The sequence below is a fragment of the Egretta garzetta genome, unplaced genomic scaffold (assembly GCF_000687185.1).
Source record: "Egretta garzetta isolate BGI_Z169 unplaced genomic scaffold, ASM68718v1 scaffold422, whole genome shotgun sequence".
Classification (NCBI taxonomy): Eukaryota; Metazoa; Chordata; class Aves; order Pelecaniformes; family Ardeidae; genus Egretta; species Egretta garzetta.
The window spans coordinates 192322-204032 of NW_009258888.1; the positions used below are offsets into that span (position 1 = coordinate 192322).

The 11711-nt window shown below is 42.1% G+C and overlaps 1 protein-coding gene across 1 annotated transcript in view; it reads right to left on the reverse strand.

Annotated features, from left to right (window-relative positions):
* The window catches only part of ZCCHC14 (zinc finger CCHC-type containing 14), a 52565-nt gene that overhangs the window by 3193 nt on the left and 37661 nt on the right, over window positions 1-11711 (reverse strand). Inside the window, 10 exon segments of the mRNA XM_035889655.1 lie at window positions 1-920; window positions 1007-1096; window positions 1099-1137; window positions 1528-1655; window positions 3079-3170; window positions 4541-4814; window positions 6391-6445; window positions 6550-6644; window positions 8538-8647; window positions 8859-8930. The exon segment at window positions 1-920 is cut by the window's left edge and continues 550 nt beyond it. Of these exon segments, the coding sequence (XP_035745548.1) occupies window positions 1-920; window positions 1007-1096; window positions 1099-1137; window positions 1528-1655; window positions 3079-3170; window positions 4541-4814; window positions 6391-6445; window positions 6550-6644; window positions 8538-8647; window positions 8859-8930 (1875 nt within the window).

Below are 11711 nucleotides of genomic sequence, written 5' to 3' on the forward strand. Positions count from 1 at the left end.
GCGCGTGCGGCTGCGGGAGAAGTTGTTCTCAGCCACAGAGGAGAGCGTGGGGCTGGAGCTGGGCGCGGGGCAGCTGGGCAAATTCGCCATGGTTGCAAACGATGTGGAGGGGTGGCTGCTGGAGGAGGCCGCGTTACTGTTTGCGCAGAAGCTGCCTTGCATTGGCGCCACTGGCACGCTGCTCATTGCAGAAAAGGCAACTTTGGTGTTGGCTGTGTACAGAGCAGTCCGGGGATTTATTATTGCAGGGGACACCGTTATTTGCATATTACTGGAGCAGGAAGTCTGTCCGGCAATGGCAGAATCAGTAGGAAGAGACGAAGACACCAGGAGTTTGATGGGTGGACGAGCCACGTGGAAGACTGTGCTGGATGTTACAGTGGCAGCAGTGCTCGTTTCTACTATTAATCCTGGCTGCTGAGCTGTTTTTATCACTCTGTCCAGAGTCGAAGCATGCACGACTTTGGTTCGAGGACCAAAGTTAATAGTAGACGTGGGTGAGCTGTTCTCAGCAGCCCCTGACAGCACTTGCAAGGGCTGGTGGGGAGAAGATGCAGACATTACATCCACCACTGTATTTCCAAAGCTCTTTTCCATTTTTATGCTGCCCCTAGGTCCAGGAGAAACTTTATTTCTTTCTTCTAAAGATAAAAGTGAATGCATAGACGATGAAAGTAGCTTCATGTCTGCATTGCCACGGTCTGATTTATGCACTGAATTTAGCATCCGAATGGGGGTGATATGAGTGGAGGCCGCTGACATCATTTGCATTGGCAGAGCGTGGTGGCCGGATGGATTGGAGCCTGCATCGTTTTGCACTGGTAAGACCTGAGCCGTGGGTCTGGCAGAGCTTGAAGTGAAATGATTCAGCAACATCACTGGCTTCTCCTTTTCCGAACCGTCTAAGTGAATCTCTAAACCTAGGGACAGAAACATCTATCAACACGACTGCTTCACCAGACGACGCTGGGCGACACAGGCACCCTCTTTGGTTATTTCTGCTTACGTCTCTCGTTCTCCTCGGCGCTGTCAGAGCTCTCTTCCCTTGTCTGGATCCCCATGGGGCTGGAGGAAGAGCTGGAGTACTCGGAAGAGGGGGCAGCGGGTGGGCTGGCTGATCCACATCCACTCGCAGCTCTGCAGATAAAGGGTGCGCGAGCAATCAGGGAAGGCAAACCAAAGGGGGGACACCTACTTGCCAGGACCTAATTACGACTGCTTCACCACACCATCTCACATACAGCGATGCTCAGGATTTACAGAGATAGGCACCGGCTCAGAAGCAGGACTCTGGAGGCCTAACAGAGCCATTCACACAGAAGCTGTAAAGGGGCAACTACTTTTTAATTGCACTCCATATACAGCGGAATCGGACTTTTTGATTGCTCCCTATTAAGCCGACGGCATTTTGGAAGATAAAGCTTAGGACAGGGTTGATGAAAAAGCAGTACAAGAATGAGCTTGCTCTTGCACAAGGAGATATTCAGCCCTGAGAGCACAGCAGTGTCCTCTGCTCCCCTTTCTTACCTGCAGCATGGTTGCCACGAATGCTCTGGATAGGCCCTACGTGCGTAGTAGGGGGAACCCTTGCCACACCGCTGCTGGTAACTGAAGAAGGTGTTGGGGGGTTCAGGCACCGTTTCTCCGATTTTTCTCTAAAGGGTGATGGAGAAAGGTATGAAGAACCCAAAACTGGCTGAAGCATAGCAACAGATAAATCAATTTCTGAATGAAGCTGAAGCAGACAAAGCCCACTAAATAATCCACTAAGCTGTTATGCTCATTTCAAATGGGAACATTGGGAAATGACATCAATCTTGACCACAGCTTCTTGCCAGCACTTACATTTGGACTATTTGCCATCTGATTACGAGACCAACGCTCCGATTTGTACAAAGTAAAACATCACCAAACAGTGACTAAATTCTACCACACATTACGTAAGTGCATCCCAAACCAAAACCAAAGGGAAGGCAAACGCAGTCCAGAGCTTTCGTTTTCCAGACACACTCTGGAAAAACTAAGACTGATGGAAAACGCTGTCAAGGAGCTTTGGCAAATGGGCATGGATTTGGATTTTTTAATTGCTTTTTAAGTAACTGCAGTAGCTTCAGACTAAACATTTCCCTCTAAGCGGAGATATAAAAACTAGGACAATCTAGTTGCATCAGTTTCCCCAAAGGGCTGTTAATATTGCACAGAGCACTGGCCCTGGTTATATCACCTTCACCACATAAAGCTGTGATTTCCCCGAGACCAGGGTTAATCGCAACAGCCCTGACTTTCAGTGTTTTGTCCCCGTACAAAGTCAGAGGAGTCCAGATCCCGTACGGGCATCATCTGGCAACCCACCCCCAGCTCCGGCAGTCGGCAGAGGCCTGAGCGGCTGCAGCGGCCACAGCTGGCTTGGGTCACCGTGGGACACCGAGGAGGCTCTCAAAGTAGCTATGCTCCATCTGCACTGACTGGAAGCCAAAAAATTGTCAGGTCTTATGAAGAAAAAAGTCCTGCTGGGCATCCTGACATCCCCTGCGCATCACCCGAGCTTGCAAACCCTACAGCTCAGTGGCTTGCTTGCCTGATTCCCTCCTACCTCATGAATCTCAGGCAGGAGGTAAGCCTAAAATCTAAATGGGCTTTGCACACCTGCTTTACAATATTTATTATACAGGTTTAAAAAATGCCCGAAGCAACAGTAAGTGTCTGTCACAAATTATTTTAAAAACGTCCCCCTCCTTAGAAGAGCGTTAACACGACAGGGGAAGGCAGGCATTTGTGTTACAACTGGGTGGCTGCATCCTTTTCAAACGGAGTTCACGAGTTCTTCACATTTGGTTGTCTTTATCACAACCCTAACAGGCAACAGTAAACCAGTAAGTACTAAGTATTACCTAATAAGCCTCCGTTTCAAGAGCTTTTCAAAGTAACCGACACAACTGCAGAGGAAGGGAGATAAGCACTATCTGTATTTACAGGTGGGAATCCAGGCAGGTTTATGGTCTGGAGAGCAGAGACCATTGTAAAACTTGCGTTAAACACCTTATGACCTTAAAGAGACCCTTCTTCCCTGCCACTTACTTCTCCAACTCTAGCTGCGTCTTGAGCTTCTTCTTTGCTCCCATGGTGAGGGATTCAAACTTATTCAGATCTTCCTCAGTAAGGCTCAGAAACTTGTAAAGAAAAGACGTGTGATTAGTTTTACAGCCTGAAAAATTCTTATTTACATTTTCAGTAAAGATCAATTCTGAAAGGCAACTTTAAAGCTGTTTTTTTAACATCTGTTAATTTAAGTGACTCTCTACTCCGGTTTTAAATTACAGAATAAAAGTGTGGGGGACTGGAATGAAAGAAAGAACATCCATAGACTAAATTCAATTAGGTGTGTGCTTGCATTAACTATTCACAATAAAGATGACGCAATCCGTGTGCATATTAAAATAGAACTTTGTGCTAGAAATGAGTTTAAGGATCTGGTTCTCTTAAAAAAAAAAATCACTCTAGTTTTCCTAGTTGTGTCATTTAATGCAGAAATCAATGTGCAGTCATCTCATCAGTTTAATTGGAAAATAGACTCCGAAATTATATTTTATAATGAAATACAGACATCAAATATGAGAAGAAAATAGATACGTTGATAATATAATGTAATGAAAATTGAAGCCAGCAAAGTATGCATAACAATACATGCATTCTTAAAACACACTAGAATATGCACAGTTTTACTACTTTATTAAAGAAAAAAGCACTTTCTATCTCCCCTCACATAACGAAGAAAATGAAGTCCGAAGACTCTGGCAACAGAATATAATTAAATACATGCAACATACTATAACCAGCACAAAGCCATCAAAATTTAGACCTGGCTCGACCTAAGCACTTAGTCCACTGGAGGGCGTTCACGGACAGTAAGAGGATGTGAATTTTACAGATGGGGCTGGGTAAATGCTGTCAGAGTGTTCTACCTAGATAGAATCCAGCACACATCGGTATCATTCCTGACTCTTACTATGCAAATACATAAGCGATTCTTTTTCCACAAAAATTTTTGCAGCAAGCAAAAACCTCACATTCACTTGCAGGTACGTGCACACACTAATGTTCACGTTGGAAGTCTCTGTCAATGTGTTTTTTTAAAATAAGGATAACCAAGCATTTTGGGAGAAAAATCAACCCAGAAGCAGAAATAAAAAAAAAAAAAAAAAAATCAAGAAATTTTAGTTATCTACTGCATGTCAAAGGGATGAACAGGGAGCCAAGGCAGAGCCCCTAGGACAGCATGCAAGTTGGATCTTTGAGCATTTGGGGAAGAATTCTGGAACGGGCGGCAGCTGTCGAACAGCCCAGGCCTTGGAGACAACACAGACCGAAAATAGGAAGGTTTTCATCAGAATATTATTGCTGAGAGAGAGCGCAAACCTTCACAGCCTTTGCCAGTAACTTCTGCAATTCTCAGTGCAGAAGTTCGCAGCCTCTCTCTCCGCAACAGAGACCATACGGATAATGTAAAAGCCGGCTCCCTTTTCTTAATCCACCGCCCTACCTTCTCCATCGTGAGCTGTTTGAAGACAGGATAGTATTTGTGCAAGCGCAGTTTCCTGAGCCAGTCTAAGATCCCGTTTTGCTCCTGTGTCTGAGGGGTCTGTGGACTGGAAGACATTAACATGGGTGAAGAAGAGGTGTCCATCTGGGTGCGATAGGCCAGCGATGAGCCGGTACCTCCTGCGTGGGAACAGTGGGGTAGTGCAACGGGAGCAGCAGCCGAGTGCTGAACGTGATTCTGAGAAGACTGAATGCCAGCCACTCCACATATAGGTCTGCAAAATAGTAACATAATTTGATTTAGCACATTGAATCTGTGTCACCCAGAGTTCAGCTTCTACGGTCATACAAATCTACTGCTTCCAGGCTTTCTGGTAAAACCTGCGCTGTTTGATCCAAGTTACAGATTTGTGCCTACGCTGTTCAATAGCACAATAAAACCAGCACAGTTTATGGCAAACAGTAACCTTCTCTTCAGCTTAAGCAGAGGCTTCCTTCTATAATCACAGATAATCTATGTTCTACTACGTCTCTGTGATTTAGGAAAGGTTTAGAGAGAATGGCTGTGGTTCAGCTTTGCATTATTAAAAAGAAGAAAAGAAGCCCAAATGTAATCCCGTGGAAACTTTTTTTTTCCATGTGGAAGTGGCAAAATAACCCACAATATTGGCTCCTTGGAGGGCTCGGGGTTTTGTTGGGAGAAAATGAGAACTGCCTCTTAAGGGAATGAGTTCCGAGTCTGTTAAATCCTAACAAAAGGCAAGAGAATTTCTTTCCTTCTGTTCTCAAGGCTGACTTCTTCCCTTGGAGGAGGTTTCCTTCCTCCCTCTGAAAGGAAAACCCCTGCTGCACAAGGAAACATTCAAATGCACTGCAGAGAGAAAAAACCCTTCCACAGACGCTCTAGTCTCCCTTTACCCATGAAGACTTACGCGAGGTATGACCTGATCTCTGCCTACAATTCGGATGATCATTATTCCTTTTAAATACAGGATTGAAACCATTACGACTCACGCAGTAAGCAGCGGATCACAAAAAAATCAGCCATCGTCACAGCTCAACATCGAAGTGTCGATGCCAGTTAGCAGTTACAGCTTTAAACATTGTGAGGAACGCTGCTTAGAAGGGGTGTTCATAGCTTTTACTGCCACCAATTGTCTGATCTCGCCTCCCAGGTAACGCCAGTCAAAAGGTTTCCCTAAATTCTTCCCTGAAAACACACGTTTCTTAGGCCAAGAGAGCCACTGCTGATTTCAAAACGCAAAATGATGAGAGAGTCTGTTACAAAGCTAGAAAGTTTGGTCCAACAGTAATTACATTTTATATGCTTTCATTTTGAAGCTGAAGTTGGGTTCTCTCCCATTTCCAGTAATCATATCATGTTATATTCTGACATGCAAATTATCTGTTCCCTAAGTTTTGTTGTCTTATCTGTTCCCTAAGTTTTGTTGTCTTATCTGTTCCCTAAGTTTTGTTGTCTTATCTGTTCCCTAAGTTTTGTTGTCTTTCCTGTTCCCTAAGTTTTGTTGTCTTTGCGATCAACTCACTGCAAAACTTTTCCTCAAGCAATTAGCTATACTGAGCTCTTGCAGTTATTTTTTAAGATGTGTTTTCTTAAGGCGTTTAAAGAATGAAGAAATGACACTAAGAACGCTAGTACCATACGCCAATATTCTCACCATTTGTCTGTTTTGGGCAGACCACATGCTAAGGTTAGAATTTCTTAAAATCTTCTACAGGTGTATACGAAAGTGTAAACTCAAATAAATACCCGAGGGGAGACAGATAATTACCTGTTTAACTGGGTTTTACAACTAATCAGAGCAAGGGTAAACAAAATAAATAGTTTACCTTCCAGATGTTCCCAGCGTAGTTCCTACTTTGTAAAGGGAGGGGTTGCCAGGATCTAAACACAGGGGACAGAAGTTACAAATGGCATCAGTTTATGAAATGTACTTAAGTACTAAAAATTCTTTTTTTTTTTTTTCCCCCCGTTTTCTTTGAACTTACTTGAACTCTGAAGTTGCTGTGAAGGAGATGAAGTGCTGAAGAACTTTCTAACATGGTCATTTTTCACCACATGGGAAGGTAATGGTGCCAAATACCTGCATGTTCATCAAAAGCAAACAAACCCCCCCCATTCTGTTATATTGGATTTCCGATTGTAGACTGTACGTGACGTTTCGAAATTGAATTTGAAATTTTGAAACTGAAACATAAAAACCTTTCGAATTAACACCACCACGCAAATCTGAGTCAAGGTAAGACTTGAAACGTGTGGATATTCTTATCCTGAATACTGCTTAAGCACATGTTACTGTTGTGCTGCTTTCACCCTGGTTAGTGTTTCAGTAAAGATGCTTCATTTAGGAACACTGAACGCTTGTAAGGCAGAAAACGTTCCAATATAAACTTGAAAATCTCCTTTCAAATTCATGAACCTGAAGACCATAAAATATAGATATATCTGCTATTTAATTTTCTCCTCTTTGAGATAAACAGCAGACGCAGAGTCTGGCAGTGCAGGGAAAAAGGCTGTAAAACTTAACGTCACATTTTCCCTGAGACTGCTGTGCCTCTTTGGGGGGGAAAAGTGGCAATCTCCTAAAACTTAAAGTGTGTTCCATCAACGTGACTAGAATTCTTGTTGTTATGCAAACTTGACTGCCTTTTGCCAAATCTTCCATAGGTTTGAAAAGGTATAAAAGGTTGTGGAAACAAGAGAGTAATTTGATAGTTATCTTTGCCATTTTTAGAAAGACTTTGAGTAAAAAATAATTCAGCTACACACACACTCAAATGTGCTTTCCACCTTGAAAAATCACAGTTCATTTCTGAATTTTTCAAATATGTAGCACTTCACAAAACAGCTTCTTTTCCGCTCCAAAGATACAACCGTTGCTGTGTAAACACAGATTGCTGTTCTATTAACCCAGATTTGTAGAGGCTGTTGCTAGCTAAACAGCAGCAGCAGCCACATGCGTCCTCTCTTACCCTACCTAATTCTCGTCAATAGGCTGTGATCCTCAAAGTGCAGAAGGGGCTGTTTTGAAATGTTAACGCCATTTGCCGTGAAAAATAATTGAGGCATGCACCTGCTGGCTCTGACTCTGGAAAAACAAGATCCACGGTGGCTCTGCCATGGTGGACAGAAGTCTGTCTTGGCGTACGGAAAATAGGTGTTTAGCAGAAGCTCTAACAGAAGTTTATTGCCGTTTTAAAATGTCATTTAAGACTTGCATAGATAAAGACAGTAGTAGCTGAAAATACTTTTAGTCCCTCAAACTTTCCTAGCAAAACTATTTCAGTATTTAGAAAGAGAGAACTGATGTGACCAGGTTGATGATGGTTCAAGTGGTGTTTTAGATTAGATAATGGCCAGGTGATTTGTGATAATGTGAGGAGGTACTAAGGCTTCAAAAATTTCTTAGCTGTTAATGGCTTCCAAAAATTTAATGGCCATAATATATAGATACCTACCTACCTTCTTTTAAAGTAAAATAAACACCATGACAACGTAAAACAACTGAGACAAAAAACTCTGTGAAAGGGCTGGGGTGGGGTGGGGAACCCCCCACAGCCCATCCCTCAATACAGAAGGATGACTATTCAGGCAACTATTTTTTTCCTGAGTTTGGGGTTTGTTTTTTTTTTTAAAGCAGTTTTGACTATTTTTTTGAAGCCAAACCAAGCTTCTGCAAAGCCAATGATCCTCTACTTGTTTTTAACACGGAATGAGGAAATGCCAATTCTCCAGGAAGCTTAATACAGAATATTATTATTACCACATGTATTTCTGAAGAAAGAATTCCTGAAAAATTCTTATGCACTGGAATTAATAGAACATCAAGAAATAATGCTTAGGATCAGGCTCTAGTTTCTTAAAAGTAATTTAGAATATGAACATAATATTTCTATTTCCCATTTCTTTCTTCCACTTGATGAAAAAAGCCAAGTGTCAAGGTAAAAAAACCACCACAACAAAGAACCCAGCATACCTAAGGTCCGATTCCAGGTCCATGTGGTTCCGTTCTAGGTAAAATGAATCTGGACCAGCTAGGCAAGGAATGAATTTCTCCAAGTTTTCTTCTGGATACAGCTGAGAGAGCTAAAGGTGGAGGATATAACAAATAATTAAGGGAAAAGAAGACTTGTTACTCATATGAGATTCAAGGCACAGCAATTTGCAAGTCAAACATTTTATGAAACTCAATCTGTCTGTATTAACTCAGCACAATTTGAAAAATGTTACTGAAGAAAATTACATATAGGGACAAAACATCTCTCCGTTTTCAAAGCATTTTTCATATCGCCTTTACCTTTGAAATAAATTCAGTCACTTCAGTGGAAGATTTGGTTACCAACGTCACTGAAGAGTCAGACCACAGGACCTTAAGAAGTAAAAAGCATTCAGTTTAGTAACTAATAGTCGGGGATTTCAGTTTGGTTCCAAAAGATAAATAATAGGTATCAAGTGTCCCCCCACAGCCTGCAAGAAAGTTTGTAAGATGTGACATCAATAAGGAAAAACTTCTTTTGTGCACGAGGAACTATTACTCAGCCCTGCCTCGCCGCCCGATTCTTGCTGTTACTATACTTAAGAACTACTCTGAACGCTTAAAAAAACACTTCATAGTTTACACAGCCATTGCACACTGCAGACATCCAGTATTAAGGAACAGACTACTAAGTAATGGAATTTTTTTATTATTATTATTGTTAAAGAAAACAGCTGGTTTGTAGAATCCGCTGTACAATACGAACAACTCACCACGGCACAACAGTGCCTATTTATAATTAATCAACTCCATATGCCACGCAAAGTTGAAGATGGCAGCAAATCACCCCACTGCAAAAAAAAGGCAAAACCTTAAAAATGAAACCCGCCGTTCCTGCTCTGGCAGCGTTCTTTAGACACCATCTTGTATCTGCCCTCGAAAAAGGAAATCGTTCCGTGTCTCTTCCCATACGCTTTCTGCATTAAGTCATTACATTCTTAGATACAGAGGCATTTATCGGTTGGTGGACGATTAGGTTAACCGAGCCAAAAGTCAGGGTTTCTTTGGCACGAAGAATAACGGCACGAGACTGGCCAATGCTAAGTCCCTTCAGACTTAAGAGATCTATTCAAAGCGCTTGGAAGGCGTATGGATCTTCGGCAGTTGTATAGGAGAAGCAGCTGGGTTTAGGTGTTTGAGAATCAGGAGGCCATCTTCTCACATGACACCAGTTTCAATGACAACTCAAAACATACACAAAGTTTTTCCAGCCATCAGAACGCTGCCAAAAAGACTGGTGAGAGGAGAGTATTTCAAAATATATTACATAATGGAGGAATTTCCTCTCTGCAGAGCTGTTAAAAAAAAAGTAAGGGGGGGGGGGGGGGGGGAAGAAGAAAGAAAACTTAAGCAGTTTTTGGTTTTACAAAGCCTGTGGGGTTTTTTGTTTGTCTTTTAAAGTTCGTGATAAATGAATACTTCTTTCAATTCATGAGAAATTTCAGAAAATATAGGAGAAATTTCTCTTTCTAGTTTTGTAACAACCCGACATTTGTTACGATTTATGTTTTGCTAACTTGTTGTAATTTTCAATACTTACAAAACAACAACGCGAGCTGCAAATGCAGGGAACAACAGCATTGCCAAGCGATGCTGGAAACACTGAACTGCTCTAGCTATTGACCTTCTATTCCCAAGCTACCGAACAAGACATTTAATAGTTGGGTTTCTACCCCAGCAAAGAGCAATTTATTAGCTCAGCTAAGCTACATACTAACTCTCTTTCAGTTACAAGCTGTCAAGTGAAATACCAGTAAAAGTAATTTCTGGTATTTATAGAAAAATTCATAATCGGAGAAGACGTTTCACAAGATGTGAATACGTAACTGGAGTCCAGACAACTCCATACTTCATAAAGATTTTTGAAACCCCTTGAAAAAATCCTTTCTAATATCGATGACATTTGGAACAATCACGGGATTCAGAAAATTCAGAACATTATCCATGAATCAAGTCATGCAGAGGTTAACGCTATCAACATCACAAGCAGATGCTGAACGGATGTTCTATCGTGGGTGGTAGTTTTAAAGAAAAAACCTTTTTTTTTTTTTGGTAAAAGTTGTAGATAATTGAAATTCTACTGTCCACTTGCTCTCGGGTTCTCCTTTTCTCACCAACTGTTTGGCTCCGTTGCCTCATTAAGCAAACCAAAGACATTTTCTGGGCTTTGCATTCTAAATTTTGGAAGAAGTTGTTCCAACTAGATGGGAGAAAAGCAGTTTGTCATTCTTTCTCGCCAGCACCCAGAATCCAGTCTCTGCTATTGACACAAGGTTTCACAGAATGATGAAGTCATCCCTCCGCAGAAATTGTGAGCAATGAACGAACCTCCAAAAGCAGTGTAAAAACGGGGGGGAGGGGGGGGAAGCCACTTCTCCGAGCAGCTTGTGGCTAACCACTCTCATTCCAAAGAAACTATTCTCACTTCCAGTTTGAATTAGTCTGGCTTCAGTTTTCAGACAACAGTTCCTGTTATTCCTTGCTCTGCTAGATTACCACCCCTTTACCATAACATATTTTCTTCCCTTTGAAAACGCTTTTATAGGATACCCAAACTCATCTTTCATTCAAGTTCTTTAACTCCCTCACTACGTGGCATTTTCCTCAAGCCTTGAATAATTTCCATAGCTATTTTCTGTAATCTTCAACACCCCTTTTAAAACCAGTAACCCCTGAACCATATGCATGCTCCTGTCCATGCCGAACGCAAACATAAATGACCATCCTGCCTCTTTTCCCATATGTACAGCGCTGACCTAGGAGTTTAAATTCTCTTCGCCCAGACTTAAACTCTAGCTTCTGCACTCCGGCACATAGATACCCATTCTGGAAGCACGGTATGGTATTTTTCCCCTAAATATGTACTTTGCCTCAACCTGCTGCATCAAAGTGAATATTTTTATTTTGCCAGTGTCCCTCTCTGCATCACACCTGCTTTAGCAGGGGGGTTGGACTGGATGATCTCCGGAGGTCCCTTCCAACCCCTGCCATTCTGTGATTCTGTGATCCACAAACGTTCATCAACAGCAATTTATAGAATCATAGAATGTTTTGGGTTGGAAGGGACCCCCAGAGGTCACCCAGCCCAACCCCCCTGCAGGAGCACGGACCCAT